Raw genomic sequence first — 24,537 nt, 5'->3', positions numbered from 1 at the left:
GTGGCTGATGACATCATGCCCAAACATATAGTCCAGAAGAACAGCTCATACGACGAAGAAGAAGCTTCTGCTGCCGTACCATCGCTGTTCTCAAATTTGTCTTCAAACTGCAAACCAATAGCTGTGAAGTCGAGAAGATTCAACAAGAAAAATCAAGCTTTTATAGAAGTCGAAATGTCACGTCTTCACTCTGAAGGAATAATCAAGCCCAGCATTTCTCCTTGGAGTGCTCGTGGTGGTAGTGAAGGATGAAGAAAGCAAGAAAAATCGTCTTTGCATAGATTATTTGCAAACGATCAATTTGTTTACAGAACTTGACGCTTATCCCTTGCCCAGAATAGATGACTTGGTATCAATAATCTTGCAAATTATAAAGTGTTTTCCACTTTTGATCTGAAAAGTGCATACCATCAAATCCGTATAGCAGAAGAAGATAGGCGTTTTACTGCGTTTGAAGCCGCTGGGAAATTATGGGAATTTGAACGAATTCCGTTTGGCGTAACTAATGGTGTGCCCTCATTTCAGAAAGAAATGGACCACGTAGTGACGGATGCAAAATTAACGGCAACATTTCCTTATCTTGGTAACATAACAGTGGCGGGAGGCACTCAAGAAGAACACGATAGAAATGTTGAACGATTCCTTCAGACAATCAAAAAGAAGAACTTAACATTAAACGAGAAGAAAACCATCTCATCTGTATCAACAATAAGTATACTTGGTTACACCGTTGGAAACGGTGTAATCAAACCAGACCCAGAAAAACTACGTCCTTTAAGGGAGCTTCCACCTCCAAGCAGTGCAAAATCATTGAAGCGTATTTTAGGTTTATTCGCATACTACGCAAAATGGGTTGCGAGATTTTCAGACAAAGTTCAGACTTTGAAGAAAACCACAAGTTTCCCATTGGATAGTTCTGCTCTACGTGATTTCAACACATTGAAGGAGGAAATAGAAAACGCAGCATTGCACTCCATTGACGAAAATGTGCCATTTGTTGTAGAATGTGATGCATTGGATGTTGCCGTATCTGCGACACTGAACCAAGGGAACCGCCCTGTTGCTTTCATGTCAAGGTCGTTACATGGAAGCGAGCTTCATTATCCTGCGATCAAGAAGGAAGCAACAGCGATAATCGAAGCAGTGCGCAAGTGGACACGTTTCCGGTTGTCAAGCATGAATGCCACTGAACTCTGGTCAGTGATCAATGTGAAGTGTTGGTGGGCAAGAAAATGGTTCTTGCCCATTTTCTTGGGCAACAGCGGTAATCGGTAAGCGGTAAGTAATCGGTAAGCGGTAATCATTTTCTTGCCCATTTTCTTGCCCACCAACACTTCACATTGATCACTGACCAGCGTTCAGTGGCATTCATGCTTGACAACCGGAAACGTACCAAGATCAAGAACAACAAGATACAATGTTGGAGGTTAGAATTGGCTTCTTTCAGTTACTCTATTAACTATCGCCCCGGAAAAGAAAACGTGGGTCCAGACACTCTTACTCGGGCATTCTGTGCCACAGTAGCCTACCTGATTCAAAGCTTGCTGAAATTCACAAAGGGCTGTGCCACCCAGGAGTAACGAGGCTTTTACATTTTGTACGTACAAAGAGTTTTCCGTTTTCTACAGATGAAGTTAAGAAAGTGTGTTCTTCTTGTCGCACATGCGCTGAACTGAAACCACGTTTCTACTTACCTCAAGAAGAAAGACTCATCAAAGCAACACTGCCGTTTGATCGGATCAGCATTGACTTTAAAGGTCCATTGCTATCAACCTCACGTAACAAATATCTTCTCACCATAGTTGATGAATACTCACGGTTTCCATTTGCGTTTACCTGCCAGAATATGCATTCTACCACAGTGATCACTGATCAGTTGCCTCAAAAAGTTGTTTTCTACACTGTAAACGAAAAAGGCTCGAAAAAGAACCTATAAGGGAGCTACTGCGAATGGGGTTCTTTTTAAGAAAAGAACCCTTTAGGGGGTTCTTGAAAGAACCTATAAGGGAGCTACTGCGAATGGGGTTCTTTTTAAGAAAAGAACCTTTTAGGGGGTTCTTAAAAGAACCTATAAGGGAGCTACTGCGAATGGGGTTCTTTTTAAGAAAAGAACCCTTTAGGGGGTTCTTGAAAGAACCTATAAGGGAGCTACTGCGAATGGGGTTCTTTTTAAGAAAAGAACCTTTTAGGGGGTTCTTAAAAGAACCTATAAGGGAGCTACTGCGAATGGGGTTCTTTTTAAGAAAAGAACCCTTTAGGGGTTCTTGAAAGAACCTATAAGGGAGCTACTGCGAATGGGGTTCTTTTTAAGAAAAGAACCCTTTAGGGGGTTCTTGAAAGAACCAATACAGGGTTCTTTCAATAACCCCCAACGGGTTTTTTTTCTTAAAAAGAACCTTTTTGAGGTACTATTATGAACCTTCTGAACGTTCGATAAAATACCTTTCAGGTTTTTTTCTTATTTAGTACCTTTTTGAGGTACTATTATGAACCTTTGATAAAATACCTGTCAGGGTTTTTTTTTATTTAGTACCTTTTTGAGGTACTATTCTGAACCTTCTGAACGTTCGATAAAATATCTTTCAGGGTTTTTTTCTTATTTAGTACCTTTTTGAGGTACTATTATGAACTCTCGATAAAATACCTTTTAGGTTTTTTCTTATTTAGTACCTTTTTGAGGTATTATTATGAACCTTCTGAAGGTTCGATAAAATACCTTTCACGGTTTTTTTCGTATTTAATACTTTTTTGAGGTACCAACCTTCCTATGGTTCCAATAGACACCTTTAGATAAACTTACAGTGCTATAACTGATGCTTAAGGTTTTATTGAAAAAGACGGTTACAAAGCAAATACCTTCACAAAACACGATTATCAAGAAATCGTGTTTTGTAGAAATGAACAAGTGTAAAGAAAACGAAAAACAGTGAAGCATCTTTATTCTTTACATATAGGACGATAAAAAAATACAGACCACAACAACTACAAAAATTATATAGGATGATCGATAGCTTTTAAAGAGCGCAGAAAACGTACTTGCAACAACGAGATACCGGTACACGTTTTCTGATCTCCTAAATACCTTCCGAGCATCCTGTATAATCACTGCCCATTACAATTTATTTACAAAACGCAATACCTTGCTTGTTACCTCCACATCTAAATGTAAAATGTGGGTAGAGAAAAAAGACAAGGTATGCTTAATGGATTTGGGGTACTGGATGTTAAACACCCAGTAAGTACTCATCAGCACGGCCACAGCATCCACTAAATTATCCATGCCAATTACTTGACACCCGTCAACCATGACAGTGAAGCCATCTTCTTCTTCAAACTGTATAACCGGATATGTTGATTCTGGATTCTATAACAAACAATGAGCATATTATATATCAACTCGATGGCCAGCACAAGTGCGGGCATTGAGCAACATTCACTTCACCAAACAAATAGCCTACAATGGGTGGGAGACACACAACCAAGAGCCTTTTACTTGGTATCACATTTAGCGATTATCAATCAAGTGCGATGGCTCGCCATGCAGGACATCAGTAATGTTCTTAATCAACTTTTACATTCTTAATTAACTTAATTATAACCACCAATTTCCGTAACAAAGCATGCATTGAAAATTGATGCTTATAGCATTGGTTGTGATGTAGCCATGATAACTCTCATGAAAGAGTGACGGTACCGTGAGTATAGCCAGCTTGGATTAAACTAGTTCTTCTCTAAAAAATGATCTATTATTATGTATTAATTAATAGTTGCTATACATACTGTACGAACTACAAATTAGGGAGCGTTCAACGTCAAGCGGTAACTGGGGAGGGTACATGAAAGTTGATATTGGAGGAGGGGGTGAAAAGCTGGGTGACGTCAATTGTAAACCCTTCTCCTCAAGCAAAAAAAGATAGTTTAAACTTAACTTGATATAATGAGAATGCAAGTTTAGTTATGTTACCTGTTAAGTTCAGAATGTCCGCCGGCAATTTCTGCTTTTTAACGTCCTGATAAAAACGGTGGTGGCTAGTTTCTGAGAGCAGTTCAACACAATCTTTTTGCACCAGACTGTTCATTTCTTCGATCATCTGCAAAGACAAAAACCTCAAATTAACCTTCACATACATCCACGATTTCTGTCACTATATAGGATATATTAAAACTCATAGTATAAACACAGGGTCAGTTGGATAATAATGCTTAAAGGCGAAATATATTTGTCAATTAATCAGGCTTCTGTGTTTATACTGTGAGTTTACTGCACTGAGCTAACAAGTTCCAGCAGCGATCGCCTGATAGTTGTCGCCTGATATATCTGATGTCAGCTAGATCCCAGTCACCTTACTAACCAGTACGTCACACTGGCTTTAGTCTTTAAATAGTGCCGTATATATATAAAAATGAACGTAATGTTCAACATACCCAAACAGCGGTTCCCAACGACAGATATTTCGCTTGCAGATCCGCAACCGACATTTCGTTCCCATTTTGCAAACACGTGGATCGAGTGCACAACATTCGGTCGCGAATCAAGCCGTTGTTGCGACAGCTCTCCCCCTTCGCCATCTCCCCTCTCAATTGTTTCAAATGACGCTCAATGTTGAAAGCATCTTCTACCTCGCCAACCAACTGTAAAACACAACAATTAGCACGCACACAACCATAGATACAAGGTTTGCAGTAATAAGGTTTATAGTAGAGTAGACATTGACAGTTGACGGTATCCTGATGCGATGGTTTCTGAAGACAATATTATAAATTGTAAATAGAAACAGAGGATTAACTGTTGTTTTACAAAGTATAAAGTTGTTGTTATTGTATAAAGAAGACCACGTTGCGTAATCACAAAACAACAGACGAGAACATTAATCTGACGTGAGAGGATCCTTAGAATACAAACTTTTAACCAGTATATCGCCAAAGTACGACATAATTAATAATATAAAGAACAGTATCTTACCAACTAATTGTAGCATACAGATCTTCACGAGTTGATTTCTGCACTTCGATAGTTGGCATAATTACTGATACTATCTTATATATGCAGCAGCAGATGTCTTGACTCTATGTCTATACACTAATCTAACTATCCTAAACTGTGAAATGCGTTGTAGTCACCACATACACTGGCTTGACCGGTAAACTGGTCTGACCCGTAAACGTACGATAACTAGTAGAAATTACGTCAAGAGACGCACAAATGCTTCCTTCAGCTTACGAAAACGAAAAAAAAGTTTTCTAAACGACGACTTCAAGCTTGACTGAACAGCGACACAAAACGATAAAAACACAAGGTTGTTTTGATAATTTTACGTTAGTTTTTTGTATTGCCTACTTGTGTTCCTTTATTTCGTCATGCGTTCTTTATTGTTTTGCACTCTCTTGCACTGATCGCCAAAAGAAAAAAGGATTCGTAATTGGCAAATCGGTTTGTATTACATTCGTTCTAAAATTGCTTATTTCAATATTTCATAATTTCAAAGACAGTCACAAATCGAAAGCTCAAAAGTTACAGCGCAAGTGAAATTGTCTAACACGCACATTAAAGTAGCCTAAATTAATGCACATCAAGCATATTAAAAGCACAAACAAAAACCAAATCAAAAATCGTGTGTCGTTTCATCTCATTTTACAAATGTTGTAGACTATGTTTTAATCATCATCATCATCATTCGTTCAGTCAATTGGAATTGTCGGTCACGCAATATGCCTTCTCTCTTCACAGCTGTACAGTTTTGCGTTTATCAAACCTTACTGCATCAATATCGGATTGTCCATGCACAAACTGTACAGTCTTGCCTTTACCAAAATGTAATGCACCAATATCAGAATCAACATATCCGGTTATACAGTTTGAAGAAGAAGATGGCTTCACTGTCATGGTTGACGGGTGTCAAGTAATTGGCATGGATAATTTAGTGGATGCTGTGGCCGTGCTGTTGAGTACTTACTGGGTGTTTAACATCCAGTACCCCAAATCCACTAAGCATACCTTGTCTTTTTTCTCTACCCACATTTTACATTTAGATGTGGAGGTAACAAACAAGGTATTGCGTTTTGTGAATAAATTGTAATGGGCAGTGATTATACAGGATGCTCGGAAGATTTTTAGGAGATCAGAAAACGTGTACCGGTATCTCGTTGTTACAAGCATGTTTTCTGTGCTCTTTAAACGCTATCGATCATCCTATGTAATTTTTGTAGTTGTTGTGGTCTGTATTTTTTTATCGTCCTATGTAAAGAATAAAGATGCTTCATCGTTTTTCGTTTTCTAAGGTTGGTACCTCAAAAAGGTATTAAATAAGAAAAAAATCCTGAAAGGTATTTTATCGAACGTTCGGAAGGTTCATAATAGTACCTCAAAAAGGTATTAAATAAGAAAACACCTGAAAGGTATTTTATCGAATGTTCATAATAGTACCTCAAAAAGTTATTGAAAGAACCCTGTATTGGTTCTTTCAAGAACCCCCAAAGGTTTTTTTTCCTTAAAAAAAACCCCCATTCCCAGTAGCTCCCTAATAGGTTCTTTTTCGAGCCTTCTTCCTTTACAGTGTTGTTGCTAAAAGAATCTCAAAAAAAGGTTAAAAAAAAAACGTTTCGAAAAGAACCTTTCTGCAGGGTTCTTTTCGAAACAAGTTCCGAAAAAGAACCCTAGGCTTAGGGTTCTTTTGGCAAGCAAAGGGTTCTTTTTGCAATAAAGAACCTTTGTTGTTAAAAGAACCCTAAGCCTAGGGTTTTTCTCGAAAAAAGAACCCTAAACGAACCTTTTTCGAAACAAGTTCCGAAAAAGAACCCTATAGGCTTAGGGTTCTTTTGGCAAGCAAAGGGTTCTTTTTGCAATAAAGAACCTTTTTTGTTAAAAGAACCCTAAGCCTAGGGTTTTTCTCGAAAAAAGAACCCTAAACAAACCTTTTTCGAAACAAGTTCCGAAAAAGAACCCTAGGCTTAGGGTTCTTTTGGCAAGCAAAGGGTTCTTTTTGCAATAAAGAACCTTTGTTGTTAAAAGAACCCTAAGCCTAGGGTTTTTCTCGAAAAAAGAACCCTAAACGAACCTTTTTCGAAACAAGTTCCGAAAAAGAACCCTAGGCTTAGGGTTCTTTTGGCAAGCAAAGGGTTCTTTTTGCAATAAAGAACCTTTTTTGTTAAAAGAACCTTAAGCCTAGGGTTTTTCTCGAAAAAAGAACCCTAAACGAACCTTTTTCGAAACAAGTTCCGAAAAAGAACCCTAGGCTTAGGGTTCTTTTGGCAAGCAAAGGGTTCTTTTTGCAATAAAGAACCTTTTTTGTTAAAAGAACCCTAAGCTTAGGGTTTTTCTTGAAAAAAGAACCCTAAAAGAACCCTAAACGAACCTTTTTCATTTACAGTGTATGTGCGGAATGCCGGTGCATTCAGACAATGGTAGATCATTCTTGTCCAGTGACTTTAAAGAATTTTTCTTGGAACGTGGAATTGCGTCTAGTAAATCAACGCCTTATCATCCCACTGGAAATTCACTCCAAGGATGCCAGCAAGTAGTTGATCAAGATGCAAATACCGAACAGTTGATTAATTCTAAAGTACCCAGTCCGGTACCGGACGTTATTTTATCAGAGACGATTGAGTCGCATCAAACTGTAACCGAACCTCGTCGTTCAACCAGAAAAAATCTAGGTGTATACCCTCTTCGATATAGTATAGTCCGGGAACATCGTGGTGTATCCCCTCTTCGATATGGTATAGTCCAGTGTAGTCCGGGAACATCGTGAATCTGGGGTGGTAAAAGGATAGACCCTCGGCCCCAGAGGCTCACACGACGACGACGATATGATATAAACCAGTGGTTCCCAACACATGGGCCGCGACCCAAAGTTGGGTCGCCTGATTATTTTTTGGGTCCCTTGTTTTTTAGGCATATTGTAGGCTAGGGCTTGGACGAAAAAATAACAATAAAAAGATTTTAAAACGTGAAGAGATCGATCACAAACTGGAAAATATAAACACAAGTCATGAAGCGTTTTATGTTGAGACATCAGAAAGCTTTGTAGCATGATCGTAGTGCAAGAAGTTTTAACAGTTTTCGTTTTTATTATTGTTAATATTATTATTAAATGTAAACCCAACAAAAATTTCAGTCTCAAACATAAATTAACTTGCCAAAATTAGGGGATATACAGTACATCATGGCCACCTGGAGATGCGGCCTGATTTGTCACATTTTGCAGATTTTGATTACAGCTACTGCTAGTGTTTGACTGACATTTTTTGAGATGTTTTTACTTTTTGCGGTTTCCTAATGACAAAAAACTTTTTTGTTGTCTTGGGGAAGCAGTAGCAAATGAGTAAAAGTAAGTTGAAAAACGCAAAATCAGACTGTTATTGAAAATTAACAGTCTGACGAAAATTTACAAAATCAAATTTTCTTTGTTTTTCAACATGTGAGGATGTTAAAACCTATTGTGTCATCTGGGGAAAAGAATAAAGTAAGCGTAAAAATCTAAATTTTAGAAAAAATTATTTAAACGTTCGCCCAAAGTTAGAAAAACCTGGAAATTTCTGCAAAATGTGACAAATCAGGCCGTATCTTTAGGTGGCCATGAGTACATTGTAACGTGCACTATATCATATGTCACGAACACTATGTAGGCCAAACCATGACAAATTTTTCCACACGTTGGACTACACATAGTCTGATGTGGTAAAACGCATCAAAGACAAAGCCCCAAGTGCTGTATGAACTCATTGCTTTCTCCACAGAGAGGCCTTTGCTGCAACAAAGCTGTCTCAAGGGCGGCACGAAGTGTTGAATGATGTTGTGAAGTGTGTAAACTTCATCAAAACAAGTCCACTAATCGGCGTTTGTTTTCGTCTTTGTGCACTGACATGGATTCTGATTATTGTCAAGCATTGCTGCTGCACACAGAAGTGCGATGGTTGTCACTAGGTCGTGTCCTGAAGCGAGTTTGTAATTTGTGGGAGGAGATTGCTATTTTCCTAAAGCAACAGAACTTGTGAGATTAGCCGAGAAGTTTTGCAAGAAGATTTCAAGGCAAAAGTTGCTTACCTTGCCGATATATTTGACTCTCTGAATTCTCTAAATTTATCTATGCAAATTGCAAGGCAACGGTTTAACGGTGATTGACCGCGCCGCAAAAGTTTCTGCTTACTTCAAGAAACTCATATTCTGGAAAAGTTATGTCACCAGAGATGAGTAGCCTACGATATATTTCCTCAGCTAACGCAATATATTTGTGGCGAGGAAGTTGATATTAAGCAAACCATAATTGGACACCTGGAACAGTTTGCCAAAAAGTTTGTGCACTGCTATGGAGAATCTCTGACACTTAATAGCCAAAATGATTGGATAATTGATCCATTTGTTGGAAAAGATCTGCTTCAACTTCCCATCTATGTTGCAGAACAGTTTATGGACATAACGACAGAACAGAAGCAGCAAATCGTATTTCTTTTGGGTCCTTCAAAGACAAATACCCCAAAGATTCTGCAAACATCCACTTTTGGGCTTCCATGTACAAAGTGAATCCCACACTTTCAAATTTAGTGATTCAAAAACAGATTCCATTTGCAACAACTTGGCGTTGTGAGACTGGATTTAGCGCCATGTGTGTATTGAAAACTAAACAGCGAAACCGGCTGAAAGTTAAAGCCGACAAGCGGCTATGCCTAAGCAAAATAACGCCTCCATTTCAAAAACTCAATGATAGCAAGCCAGCACAGCTATCTCATTATTGATGGAGGGGAGAATGTTGTGAAATTTTATGTTGCTTCAAGTTGATGCCGCGCACTGCTTCAAGCTGATTAGTCGGCGCGGCGTTTTATCCTTGCTTTCTTTGTGTTATTGTTGTTGCTTTCTTGCTGAACGTGCACCTAGATGGTTGTGGACTGTTTTACTTAGTTATTCAGTTATCTTATGTTAGGTGCTTGTGATGACTGGTGGGCAGACTTTAATTTGTGTTTGTTTATATTTTGTTTAGTTGATTAAAGCCTTTACTTTAAGGTGAAACAATATGTTCATTTTTATCTGATGTTCATTACACTCTGCTTGATTTGGAGGCTTCATCAATGTTAGTTGATTGAAATTCCAGAATATTTCCATAAAGAAATAGCTCGGAGTTTACAATCACTTTCAAAAATCTGTCGCATGGAAATGAAATAATTTGCTCCGCTGAGCTTTCGTATATGCCCAGGGGCGCCGGAGCGATTTTTGACTGGGGGGTGGGCAGGATTATGAAAAAAGGGCACTTTTGTTGCTGAAAGGCTAATATTTTAAGTTTTAAGATAAGATATAGCGATAATGCTCATCTATCAGCTCATTATAGAGTAATGATACAAGTGTCCGGTATACAAAGAACAATGGCACGAAAGGGCACCATGCTATGTTATAATGATGTAACTACTGTGATACAAACTTTTGTGTCGTGAATCTTATTTTGAGGCAATAATGAAAGGTTACAATTAGGCTAAAAGCGAATAGCATAAATTGTTATATTGCAAAATGTGCAGTAGCATACATGGCCTTAAAAGGGCACCATTTCCCCCCTGCTCCCCCGCTTCCGGCGCCTCTGTATATGCCCAAATCTTCGTTCAATATTGTCCGACTGAATTTGTCCGACGTGATTTCGATTTTGTCTGGCGTTTTGTCGTCTTAATTTTTTGTCGAAGCGAAAACTCGCTTTCATGCAATAAGATTTGACTGGCCTCTGTTTGGTCGGCAGTAATTGTACTTATCGCACTGTTTCCTGTGCAGATCCTGCTATTAAGAAGTCCATGTCTGGCGTCATGGCAAGCCAATAATACCCTCACCCTACTGCACGATCCCAAGGGTGCAGCGAGCTTCCTCTCCGGGCGCTGGAACCAGGGCCGTTGACAGGATTTCTCAGGCCCGGTACCAATTTATTTTCAAGCCCCCTTCATTGGCAAAGTTATGAATGTAAAGGTAGTGTACAAACTTTTATTGGTGTCGTTTAAGCATGGTCATTTAACAAATCTTGGTCAATCTTAAAATTTCTTGAACCGCAAAACTTACTATCTCTATCTAGCGGTTGCTTTTTTGAACTTTTATTTGTCACATGGCGCTAGAGTATTACTTCCCGATTCTATTGATGTTTCACTGGTCATTCTAGGCTCACTAGAAGAAAATTTTACAGCACTACAGACAGTCAAAAAGTTTTCAATTTGATTTGGGAAAGGTGTTTGTGTCTAGGTCAAACATTTGCTATTTGCTGCAATCTGAAAAGCGGTTTTGGTCTACTATTTAGTGCAGAAATTCGGATAGTAATCTTCTTACCTGTGCCATTTCAATTTTTGAGTTTAAACTAATATTAGCCTGTTTATTTTAAAATTCTTGTTTCGGGTAATATTCGTGGTTAGGGAAATCACTATACTAAATTAAATTCTTATTTTACTGTTTGGTGGCAGAAGTGGCTATTTTACCACCAGAGAGCTGAAGTGGGCCCGGTACCCAGAATAGTGGCTCCGAGAGGGGGGGAAGTCGGGCAACTTTTCCCCCTAGCATAACATTGTAAAGGAAAAGCGAGTAGTTTTTCGTTTTTTTCACTTTTGAGGGGGCCCATATTTTTCTACTAAAAAAAATTGTACCAACTTAAAAATAAACAAATTTTTGAGTGAAATGGGCAGTTTTGAGCATTTTTCCAACATTGTACTGTACAGTAGATGCTACTTCATTTGTTTTTCATCAAGAACAAATCGTTGTCGTATTATGGTTGGGAGGTTGGCTATGTTCAACTGCTTCAATACGTAAAATCTGCTGCTATTAAGCCTGCTGGTTTGTGTGTCACTGAACCGTTTGTGTTGTTTCAATTCAAAAACTGGTAGGCTACTGCTTTGGCTAAGCGTGTAGCTTAGGCTACTATTCTAGCTTGACCAACTGAACCTTGACTTCAAACCTTGCGTTGGCCAGGCATATTGATCCAACATGTCCGGAAAGGTGAAAGATTTTCAAGCAAGATAAAAGGAAGTAAAACCTTCCTGCTGATGGATGGCATTGATTTAATCTAGTTAGGTTCATACTGTAGGCTACAGTGTTTTCCAGATGTCATATCAATTTTGGAGTAATTCATCGAATGTAAGCTTGTGTCATTTTCAATTTGCAAAGATTCGCTAGCTGTTGATAATCTGGTAACAAATGTATCAAGAAACCCAAACACATCATCGATTAGTTTGAAGTTCTATGGAAATTTCATCGTAGGCTATGTCTGATATGCAGTTGCAAGCATGTAGAACAATTTAATCAAGTTGTAGCCTACAACAATGACATTTTGGATGAGTTGGTGCTTTTGAAAGAAAGCTACCCAGCAAACTTGAGCTTCAAACCGGAACTCATCACCCATGATCTCTACTCAAAGAAATCATTAATCGCAACTTTCGAAACACTTTTCCAAATATTTTGTTGCTTTGAGAATCTTTTACTTAAACCGGTAGGCTACCTCCAACAGTTGCGTGTTGAAAATGTGGTTTTAGCACACTGAAATTTGTAAAAAATTACTTGTGAACCATGACTCAAAACGGATTGAACAGTCAGTAGCCTATATGTTGTACACCAAATCATACGTTGCATTTGATGCAGTGATCCACAACTTTGCATTGCTAAGGGTCCGGAGTGGATTGAATGCTTTGTTGAGCTATTTTGATTGCCTGCAGCCTATTGTGTGCTCACAAATTTTTCTCCATCTAGGACGGTTGTAGGTTACTAAAATTACCACCTAAAACAATTTGGACTCGCACCATGATTGGAACCAATACTGGCCTGGCACGCCGACTTGTCAAGGGGAGGAGACGTTATCACCGACCCAGGGATAGGCTACCGACCAAACAACGGCTCTTCCAGGATAGCCTATCACACAACAAAGAGACAAGAATGGGTAACAGCTAACCGGATCACCAGCAAACACGCCCGCACTATCCAAACATGACAAAGATGGGGTACTTTCAGCAGCCCTGAATGCTCACACTGCGAATCCAACATTCAGGACATCGATCACCAGGTCAAGGAATACCCGTACACCAACATCAGAGGTGGATATGGAGCAGTAGCTTACACACATGCATAGACTCCTTAAGTAAAGGACTGGAACCTCCCATGCTCGGGGTTTGTAACTTGAGTCTGAATGATTAACTTGAGTCCTGGCTAAAATGACTTCTAGTAAAGCTAGAAACACAATCTTGGATCCCATATTAGGGATTTTGAGGATGGCTAGTTCAATAGTATTACTTTCAACACCATCTGAGGTCATTTTCAAGGTCAAAAGATTATATTTTAAGGTCAAATTACAGAATTTTGGCCATTTTTGCGTCTAAATCGTAAAGCAAAACTGTTTGAAAGAAGTCTGTGACGAAATATGATATTGTGCACATACTGCATCTATTGTGTAAGATATTTTCTCTACACTGCGTAAGTTCTTTGAAGTTCTTTTTATTTATTTTGGGAAATATTTTGGTGATTTCATATGCCCTTGCAAAACATTGCGGTTCCAAGCTTTTGTGACGTAACAATTTACTGAAATCATAGCTGTAATTTGCATGACAAAACTGAAATGCGTTGCCGGTTTCAATCAATCAATGTTTTATTTGTCAGTAACAGGAACATAGGTACATGTTTGAAATATGCAATATACACAGTACAAAAGTTACACAAGTTCCCATACCGACAGGGAGACAACGAGACGACCATACGGTCTACTAGTCAATTGCCACCCTACGGAAATTACGATTTTGCCATTTAAAATAAGCTTACAAGAGAAAAATAATAACTGAAACGTTCCCGCGCTTCAACAACAGCATACGCACAAAAAAAAACATATTGATGATAACGTAGGCCAAAACACAAAATTCCATGAAGCAAGCAGAGAATAATAAAGTTTCCGAAGCAACTGACAAGTTGGTTTCCATAACATATCACTTACGATGCACTGTAGCTTTGTAAAATTAACGTTTTGATCTCTTTTTTGAAACAATGAAATGATAAGTTTTTTAGCCTGCTTGGAACCTCTGACCAGAGCATTGGTCCCAATACCTGCATGGACTTCTTGCCAAATTCTGTGTTTGATCTGTTTATAAAATAATTGTTGCCTGTTTGATATCTTGTGTTATGCTGATGAATAGATGAAGCATTTGTAAATAAATCACAATACGTAGAAGGATACTCATTCATATGAACTTTGTACATATGTTTTTTTATTTCAATGTTATGTATGTCTTTTAGTTTCAAGATGTTCATTTTGAAAAATAAAAAATTAGTGTGAGCATAGTAATTTTGTTTCGTAATTAATCTTATAACCTTTTTTTGTAATTTTATTAATGGATCCAGTGCACTGTCACAGGCCTTTCCCCAGCTTGAAATACAATATTGCAAATGACAGTAAATCAAAGCGTGATACACATCTTTTAAAGTGTCTGTGTTGACATAATTTCTGAGTTTAAGCAACGCCCATGAACCTTTTGCTACTTTTCCGCAAATTTTATCTATGTGATATTTCCATGTTAATTTGTTATCTATGTAAACGCCAAGGTATCTTATTTGATCTTTTTGTTGAATGCTTGTGTTACCAATGTTAATGTTAAAATTTTTTATGTGTTTTTTATTTGTTATTAGCATGTATTCAGTTTTTGAGAAATTTAATGATAATCTATTAAGCTTCAACCAGTTGTAAACTTTTTGCATTTCGGCATTCGCATTGTTCTGCAAATTTATTTCACATTTGTCGCTCATCGTAAGATTGGTGTCGTCAGCAAATAGTTTAACATTCATGTTTGTTGAATTTGGTAAGTCATTTATATACAGTAAGAAAAGAAGGGGTCCCAATGTCAATCCTTGGGGCACACCGCAGGTAACCTGTCTTGAGTTTGAAGAAATTCCATTGACGACCGTGTGCTGTAGACGATTGCTGATATAGCTTTTTAACAATTGTAATGGAAGGCCCCGAAAACCGAATGTTTGCAGTTTCTGTATGAGAATAGTGTGATCAACTGTGTCGAAGGCTTTAGCTAAGTCAAGAAATACAGAGCAAGTTGTATCTTTATTATCTAGGTTAGTTAAGATGTTATCACAAACGTTTGACACAGCTAACGAAGTGGAATATTGTGGTCTAAATCCATACTGATGTGGTGTGATCAGGTCTTTTTTTGTTAGATAATTGTACATTTGTTCATACAGGCATTTTTCGAATATTTTGGTGAAGGGGGACAATAGTGATATGGGCCTATAGTTGGAACAATTTTTCCTGGAGCCACTTTTGAAGATTGGGGTAACTTGAGCGACCTTTAGTACATCAGGATATACACCTTTATCGATACACTCATTGAATAAGTTGGTGAGGAAAGGGGCGATTATTGGTGAGGATAGTTTGACAAATCTTATAGGTATTCCATCATGTCCTGTACTTTTAGAGACAGAAAGATTATTAATGTTTTAATACTTCTTCTTGATTGACAGGTTTTAGGAAAAAGGAGAATGGGACACTTTGCAATTTCAATAATGAGCCAGGAGACGGTAGAGGGATTTTAGATGCCATGGAAGGACCAATTTCTGTGAAATAATCATTAAAACAGTTACTTATTTGTGCAGGGTCAGATATTTTTTCATTGTCAGTGCTAATTATTTCTTCTGGTATGTGAGCTGTGTGCTTATGTTTGTACTTGATGATGTCATTTATGGTTTTCCATATTTTTCCAGTGTTGTGCTTGCTTTGCGTAATAAGAAAACTGTAATGCATTTTTTTTGCTTGCTCTTTGGTATGAGTAAGTACATTTCTGTACTTTTTGTATGTTGCTTGTGCAGAAGTGTTTGTTGGGTCTTTTATTTTTAAGTGATATAGTCTGTTTTTAGTTTTGATGGAGTTCAAAATTCCTTTTGTTAGCCATGGTTTGGTCTTGAGTTTTCTTTCTCTTCGAGACAACAATCGTAAAGGTGCATGCTTGTTTAAAGTGTCATTAAAAGTGTCGATGAAATGATTAAATTTGCTATGAACTGAATCATTCCTTTCTGTGTATTGGTTGGTCAAGCTATTTTCCAGATCACAAACGAATTCATCAGCAACAAAGTTTTTCATGTTCCTTACTTTTTGTGTATATTTTTCTTGTTTTGGTTTTACAGAGTTTATCACAACTACAATAGGAAAGTGGTCAGAAACATCGTGAATAAGAACATGGCATTGAATTTTATTTGATTGGTCGTTGCTGTATACATGATCGATTAAAGTTGAACTTGTGGAAGTTACACGGGTTGGGGATTGTACTAATTGATTGCAGCCTAAAGAGAGAAACGCATCACAGTAATTTTTTACAGCAGAATTTTTTGTCTTTGCTAACATATTGTTCCGGCGGGTCAATTGCCCTCTTGTTTAGAATTGAAATTGTAATGAAATCTTGTTTAGAATTGAAATTGTGATGAAAACTTGTTTAGAATTGAAATTGTGATGAAAATTTGTTGACATTGAATTTGCGTTGTTTCTGTGTTCTGCGTGACGTGGCTTGCCTGGTGGCAAAGAGATTTCACAACTGATTATCGCCTTTTGCTGCGTGCCGGGAGCCGTTGTTTCTGGACACAATTTTGCCTGCCTTTGTGTTGAGTTTCATTTCATTATCGAAAAAAGCAAGCTAGAGAAATGAATGTGTACCACGGATTTAAGTTGTCGTGTTAAAGCCAATGTAAGTTTATACAAAATCAAGTTTTTATCCCAACTCACTAACTCAATAAATAAATCAAGAAACAATTGCAATTATGATTGAGGCAGACCGAGGAGGGATTGTAGGTAGGCAGTGAGCACCTACTCTTGTAACCAAAAAATAAAAACTTGATTATTGGACAACTGAAGTAAAGAACTATAAAGTATCTAAATAACGAAATAAAAGAATTAAAAGAACTAACAAAATTGGCAGAATTGAAAGAACAAGGACTAACTTAAGAATAACAAATTTAAATTTCAACCAAGGAAGACTGGCAACGAAAGACTCAGTGCAACGAAGACTCCCTGCAGCGAAAGGACTTTAATATACTTTAATTGTGTTGTAAACTGGAACTCTACTGTAGCCTAATTGTGTACAATAACTTTTTTTTAATACTGTATTGTTTGTCAAGAGGCTTGCGTCACCGTAACTCAGCGAGCGGTAAGTCCCTAATTAATGTTGGTTACGCTGTCCATTACGTTACGTGTGTCGCTTTTAGTGTGTGTAGGCTATAGTATACAGTTGTGTAATTTCTTAAATTTGATAAATGGAAGGTGACGGTGGCCATCCGGTGTCTCGTGCGTTTCCCGTTGGCAGTGGGACAGGGGGCGCTGCGTCTGGGGGTGGTGCGGCGGAACACCCGGGCGTTGGGCAGGTGTATCCTCAGGGGGTTCATGGCAGCCTTACCCATGCTGATTTCACTGCAGAAGCTGTGCTCAGGGACGTCAGACATAAAAAAGAGAGGTGCTGCAGGGGGTTGGAGAATTAAGGAGAGGTCTCCCCATGGTACATGATGAAGCGTCGCTAGAGCGGGCCTTGGTTGATATGGCGGAGTTAGAGGGAAACGTTGGAGAACTGTTAGAACTTGCGAATAAACTAAAGGATAGCACTATGATATCTGAAGCTACAGAACAGGTCAGGTCAGAGATTGAGGAATTGAGACGTACTATAAAACAGAAGCAAATCTCCAAGGTAGATACAAAATTAGGTACAATAAAAGGAAAATCAACCACCAGTGCTTCGAGTAGTCGCTCGCGCCGTTCAAAAGAAGAAGAGATTGAAATCCGGCTCGAAATAGAGAAGTTGCGGTGGGAAAAACAGATGCGGGTGACCAAAGCCAAAGCAGAGGAAGCCAGAGCCAAAGCAGATGAAGCCAGAGCCAAAGCAGAGGAAGCCAGAGCCAAAGCAGATGAAGCCAGAGCCAAAGCCAAAGCAGAGGAAGCCAGAGCCAAAGCAGAGGAAGCCAGAGCCAAAGCCAAAGCAGAGGAAGCCAGAGCCGAAGCAGAGGAAGCCGAAGCCAGAGCCGAAATTGAAATGCAGATCAAGGCAGCCGAACTGAGAGCAAGGCAAAGTAAGCTTGACTTGTTTTCACAATGTGGATCGGACCAAGGGTCGGAGCGCGGGCAACGACGGCCTACGGCCAGTAGTCTCGGAGTCACCGACTACATCCCTACAGCGATAGAAAAGGTCCAGAGGTGGGACGCTGACATTATCAATCCGCCTGGGAGATCCCATGACATTCATGGGGCCGCTAGCATAGATGCCCAACCTAAACAGAGCCAGGCTAAACAGGAGAATTTAATGGAACCGCCACATAGAGAAACTCCCCTAAGAAAGCTCTTTCCAGGAAACGCCCTCACAAACAAGTATAGAACGTGGACTAAAGATAATTTTTTGGCAAAACCGCCCGGGGGGACCCATGGGGCCGCGGAAAGAGAACCTCATTATGATTATCAACGTGATTTTCATAGAGAGAAGGTTGTGAAACCGTCACAAACATGCCCCTTAACTGTAAGGAAAGATCTTAAAGATGAGAGATGTAATTTACCACTAGTTAAAGATGATGGCCGTGAAACTCGACATGCTATGACACCCCCGCCAGGGCTTAATGCAAACAGAGGCGCTGAGGATCAACAAAACTGGTTCTATAAATATCATAATTGTCGCACTTTCTATGACAGGGCCGCATTAATCAACTATGACGGCAACAACATGCCATTTATATTTTTTAAAAACCGTATCGAATCACTAATGGAGAGTTGCCCATTTGAGGGAAATCGGCTGACTTTGCTACAGGCAGCCTGCGTACGTAGCGCCGCGCAAACCATTTCAAACTTAGCATCGGATACTTCTGGTTGGAGCGAAAAGGAAAGGATCGATATGTCGTTGGATCGCTTGTCGCAGCGCTTTGGCGTTAGAGGCGGATTTCTCGCGGAACCGGAGATTCGGCGGATACGGCATGGCAATAAATTATCTGGGATGTCATCATCCTCAATAAAGGAATTCAAAGACGAGCTGGCTCAGTGTACCCTCTTCGCTAGGGCGTATAACCAGCGTCATCAGCTAGAAGGACGTTTTGTACTAGACTTGGCAGGTCGATTACCTGGATATGCGAAGAAAGACTTTTTGTACTATCTGAAAGAGCAATATGATAGCACCGAGGAACCAAGCTTCCAAAGCCTAATGGATTTCGTAAATTGCGAAGAGACGTGTCGCTCTACGGACTTCGCCATACGCTTAATGGAGGAAGTCGTTGCTAGAAAAGATACAAAACGGTCGGCGAGTGATAATCACATTATGCGTATTCGTCAAACCTCAGCACAGCCTGTCAGAAATGTCACCCAAGGTAGCAGTCGCGGGTCTGGCTCTAGTTCTGGGAACCGAGAAGAAACGTTTGGTAGCCGCTCTTTTGAGGGTACGAGGAAGGACATACTTTGTATCTATTGTGAGAGTAGGAATAAGCAAGAGCGTCACAGACTACCCAATTGTCCCGAGTTCCTAAACTTGACGCCGTCGCGACGCCGGGATGTCATCGCCACGACTGGTCGTTGTCTAAACTGCCTACGTCTAGGACACCAAGCAAAAAACTGCACCCAATCATGTAATTGTAGGCGCTGCGGCGAAGATTTCCGATTTAAGCACTATTATCTACTGCACGACGCTTATGTGAGTCCTCAAGGAACATCGGGCAATGGCAATGGTCTTAGAACGGCACCTGCCGTCACTAATCGTAGTGTAAGCATCGCTCATAAGAGGGCAGTGTTTAATCGTGTCACGGCTGTGCGAGTCATAAACCCATCTAATGGAGAGACCACTCTGGTTTACTGTCAACACGACCCAGGCTCGCAGCTCACATTTGTTTCAAGCCGATTGGCTAAAGAATTGTATCTAAAAGCCACGGATAATGTATCCTTCCGCATGGACACTCTAGCAGGCAAACAAGAAATACACTCTGATCTGGTTAAATTTAATATCCAATCCTTAGTTACTGACGAACTGTATGGTGATGTGGAAGCAGTGGTAAATGCACCTTGGAGTGACCATGTCGAAACATTGCCGCAGCATCAAGACTTAAATAGGTTTTCACATTTCGATAATGTTGAATTGATTTCGTTACCTAACAAAATGTCGGTCGATATTCTAATCGGGAATGACCATGCTTACTTGATGCGAGTATTAGAAGAACGTGTTGGCATGACTCGGGAAGAGCCCCATGCTATTTTAACCCCACTGGGCTGGCTGGCTAGTGGAGGTCGAGGTTCTATGATCTCTGGTAATTCTAAAGTACGTCGTGTTGCCATTAATGGTAACGTCGCTGAGGAGTCACTTAGTCTTGACAGTTTTGATGCGCAGGAGATCGAAATCAGTCGCTTAAAACATGTAATAAAGGATTTAACCCTAACAGATGAAACGATAGAACTGTCCCGCAATGATGTCATAGCACAAAAATTCGTTGAGACGCAAATGAAAGTTGAAGATGGGAGATTTGAAATGCCCGTACCGTTAAAAACCGACTTTGAATTACCGGATAACCACTCTTTGGCTCTTGACCGTGTTCTGAGCTTACGACGAAAGGCTTTAAAGCAATCTGATGTTCGATTATTCTTAGTAGACACGATGACTGAAATGCAGTCCAGTGAGTACATCGAGCCAGTAAAAGACGACGACTCATCGGCATGTGTGTGGTACTTACCATATTTTGTGACATCTCAAGCAAAAAAGCGAGTGGTATATGACGGCAAATCTGAGTTTAAGGGTAGGTGTGTTAATGATGTGATTTTGTCGGGCCCAGACATATTAAACCCTTTAACACAAGTTCTGGCTCGCTTTAGATTGGGAAAGTTTGGCCTAATGGCAGACCTAACCAAGTGCTTCTTCCAGATTCAATTACCAATGGAACAACGCGACTTGTTCCGTTTGCTATGGTTTGAGAATAATGATATCGAAAAGGGCAAAGTAATTCCGTTTAGATTTTGTGTACACCCTTGGGGAATTAAAAGCAGTCCATACATCGCCTGCTTAGCTATTCAAAAAATGATTGAACAAAACCCCACTGGAGCCAGTGACCTGACCCTGAGTACCATTCGAAAAAATATGTATATGGACGATCTGATTTTCTCTGGAAATAGCCTTGATGAGGTCAGTGAGATTGCAAAAGAAGCCATTGACTTGTTCGATAGCCGAGGCTTTAGTTTGGTGAAATGGAGCGCCAACAAAGGGGCGTTGGATGTTTTGTCCAACTTCAAAAAGGAGATGTTAGCTTCTTCCTTTCGCGATGTCGACCTGGAAAAAGACGATACAGACTTACCAGTAGCAAAAACTCTAGGTTGCGTGTGGCAAACTGAGTCAGATTCATTATACATTAAGTGCTCTCTCCGACCTTTGGAGAAGTACACACGTCGCTCAATGTTAAGCCAACTTGGCCAAAATTTCGATCCATTAGGGTTCGGCGCGCCATTCTTCCTGAAAGCTAGGTTAATTCTGCAGCGTTTAACTATTGAAGGTCTTGATTGGGACACCGAAGTGCCACCCGACTACATAAAAGAATGGAAGTCGTGGCTTCATTCTTTAGATTTGCTGAAAGAATTTTCTATACCTAGATGGTATTTTGTAAACACCGAGCCGTGTTGTGCAGACGTTGATGTCGTATATCAGTTACATGGATTCAGTGATGCCTCATCCACCTGGTAGCCAGTACGGGGATGTTAAATGGATTCAGTGATGGATTCAGTGATGCCTCATCCACCTGGTAGCCAGATAGTGATGCCTCCAATCACTCCTTTTCCTCCGTCGTGTATATACGTAGGCTGTGTAACGGAGTCCCTTGTGTATCCTTCGTTTTTGGCAAAAGTAGGGTTGTCCTCAAGCATCAAAGTGCATGGCCGATTGCCAGAAAGGAGCTTGTAGCCGCGCTTAATACTACGGAGCTGTTAAACCAGGCAGCTAATGCACTCCACCTGCCTGATCTTAGAAAACATTTCTGGTGTGACTCGAATACTGTCCTTCAGTGGATCAGAAACCCTGATTTACGATTATGCAAGTTTGTTACTCGTAGGTTAAATCGTATTTTACTCTTGTCAGAGGTGAGCGAATGGCATTACTGTCCGACACATCTCAACTCTGCAGACGTTGGAACCAGACCGAACGCCATCACCAAAACAGGTTCCAGAGAGATGTGGTTGAGCGGCCCATCTTTTCTCATGCAGGAAGGCGAGGTCCCAACGGTGAATGGAGCAGATGCTGCTATTCGTAAAATGGAACTGTCGCCGGAGATGACGGTAAGAGAAAATGCAACTGGCTCCATTAGCAAGATGATCGAAACCGCACCTACTCTGTACGTGTTGAAAAAGAGAGCCGCCTATCTTGTAGCTTTCACGGAGTTCATTGTATCCAAATGCAAGAAACATGGGTATGTAAAACCAAAGTTAAATGCATCTTATCTAGAGGACGCTTTAAATAGGGTTGTTTCCTACGTACAGAAAGTAGTGTATAGAGATTTGTTAAGTTGTGACGGTCTGCCAGAGTCGATCGATGTGGTAACAAAACGTCTTGCTTCGAGCGAAGCTGGCGCTGATAAACAGTGCCTGAGAGAGTTGCGCTCTCTAAAAAAGTATCGTCCTTGTGTGGACACACGGGGGAGACTTCGTATTGAAGGTCGTTTGAGTAAGTCTCCCGAAATAACTGTCGATGCGAAGCATCCTCTTATTTTGCCTTCGAGGCACGCATTGACACGGCTAGTTGTCCTTGACGCTCATTGTGATAGCTATCACTGTGGTGTGCAACAGACACTGTTGTCTACTCGCCAACGTTTTTGGATTGCAAATGGTAATTCCTCGGTGAAACATTATTTGCATGATTGCGCTCCATGTGCCTTAGAGAAAGCAAAGCCTATCAGGCAGCTTATGTCGGATCTACCATTACCACGAACCACGGCCTATAACAAACCCTTCTTCAACAGTGGCGTAGATTATTTTGGTCCAATGACGTTTGTGGAGGGAAGAAGCCAAAAGAAAGCATGGGGTTTGTTATTTACCTGCCTTGCGAGTAGAGCAATCCATGTGGAACTTGTGACGTCACTATCTTACAGTGAATTTGTTTTAGCATTTACCAGATTTGTAGACTTGCGTGGATCTATACGTAACATGTACTCAGATAACGGGACCACATTTCAAGCGGCATCTAAAAGACTACCAGAAATTCTGGAGTCTTCTGAAATTCAAACTTCTTTGCGAAAAAAGGGAATTAACTGGGAGTTCATTCCTCCGTATGCCCCGGCCCAGGGAGGGGCCTGGGAAGCAATGGTCAAGCAATTCAAAATTGCCTTTTCCCACGTTATTGGGAACTCATCACGGAAACCCAACTTTGTTGAACTTCTTACATTTACGGGTAGTGCCACAAGAATAGTCAACGAAAGACCTTTAGTCCCTGTCTGTGATGACCCTAAGGATTCTACTGTTATCACCCCAGCCGCACTCCTTAACCCCTTCTTGAGCCCATTTTCATCAGTAGGAAATCCTCATGACCGAGATGAGTTACGGAGAGACTATAGGTATAACCTGGCTCTATCTCACAGTTTCTGGGAGAAATGGATCTCTTTCTATTTACCTTCCCTGCAGGGTAGAAAAAAGTGGGCCAGTTTGGTGGAAAACCTACAGCCTGGCCAATTAGTGGTGGTTGGTTCCCCAGAAGATATAACTAAGAGAGGGAGGTACCGTCTGGGGAGAGTCCATGAGATCATCCCCCAAATTAGGAAAGGAAAACCGATTGTCCGGCGCGTCAGGGTGGCAGTCTCAGTGGTGGATGAGGCATCGGGTGAGGTCAAAGTGGATCTGGTCCTAAGGGATATATCGTGCGTTGCTCCTGTGGGGGGTGCTTGACTGCGTTCTGGACCCGGCCCCGCCCTGGTCGGTTGTTAGCGGGTGGCGTGGAGACATCTGTACCACCCTTGCCTTTCATTTAAATTTGTAGTGTATTGTAGATATGTACCGCGCAAATCTGTTTTTTAACCTGCGTATCTCTATGTGTCATCCGCAGGGCCCCAATATGCGTAACTCAACAACATGTCCTAGTAATGTATGCTCTACAGCGATCTCAGTGATCGGCCTCATTATAAGTAGCTAGTTAGTTACTGTGTAATGCATTTGATTTGTTTGCTATTGTGTGTTTCATGAAAATGATGTAAATAGTAATCGTGTAAGTATTCGCCAGCGATCTCAGTGATTTGCGTCATCATAAGTAGCTAGTTAGTTACTGTGTAGTGCCTTTGATTTGTTTTCTACTGTGTGTGTCTCATGAAACTAACGTAGATATTAATCGTTAATCGTGTAAGTAGGCTTTTCGCCAGGCCATTGTGGCCAGGGTATCCCAGTGCCTTGCACTGCTATAAAAGGATAGTCACCGTTTCTGTGTAGCTTTGATGTAGGCTACGTACTTTCTGTGTATTGCATTTCGGGAATCGACCCTTCTACTTCAACTCTGTTTGTAATTATGTGCCATAATTAGGGGCCGCAATGTTCCGGCGGGTCAATTGCCCTCTTGTTTAGAATTGAAATTGTAATGAAATCTTGTTTAGAA

General features: G+C 40.2%; 1 protein-coding gene across 1 annotated transcript; it reads right to left on the bottom strand.

Annotated features, from left to right (window-relative positions):
- Window positions 1–2,813: 2,813 nt before the first annotated feature.
- On the bottom strand, window positions 2,814–5,090 carry LOC145772771 (uncharacterized). The gene is made up of 4 exons (XM_082584648.1): window positions 4,964–5,090; window positions 4,426–4,632; window positions 3,965–4,091; window positions 2,814–3,364 (listed from the first exon to the last, which is right to left on the bottom strand). Exons 2-4 carry the CDS (start codon window positions 4,567–4,569, stop codon window positions 3,330–3,332), a joined length of 306 nt encoding a protein of 101 aa, XP_082440774.1. The 5' UTR covers window positions 4,570–4,632; window positions 4,964–5,090; the 3' UTR covers window positions 2,814–3,329.
- Window positions 5,091–24,537: the final 19,447 nt, after the last annotated feature.

The sequence above is a fragment of the Aplidium turbinatum genome, chromosome 6 (assembly GCF_918807975.1).
Source record: "Aplidium turbinatum chromosome 6, kaAplTurb1.1, whole genome shotgun sequence".
Taxonomy (NCBI): domain Eukaryota; kingdom Metazoa; phylum Chordata; class Ascidiacea; order Aplousobranchia; family Polyclinidae; genus Aplidium; species Aplidium turbinatum.
Note: the sequence above shows the minus strand (reverse complement) of the source record. Positions and strands in the feature narration are given on the sequence as shown.

Coding starts and splice junctions, on each gene's coding strand:
- LOC145772771 (XM_082584648.1), bottom strand. CDS start 4,569: ATGGCGAAGGGGGAGAGCTGTCGCAACAACGGCTTGATTCGCGACCGA. Junction 4,092..4,425: donor CGTTGGGAACCGCTGTTTGG/GTATGTTGAACA, acceptor TTGTCTTTGCAG/ATGATCGAAGAAATGAACAG. Junction 3,365..3,964: donor GGACATTCTGAACTTAACAG/GTAACATAACTA, acceptor TGTTTGTTATAG/AATCCAGAATCAACATATCC.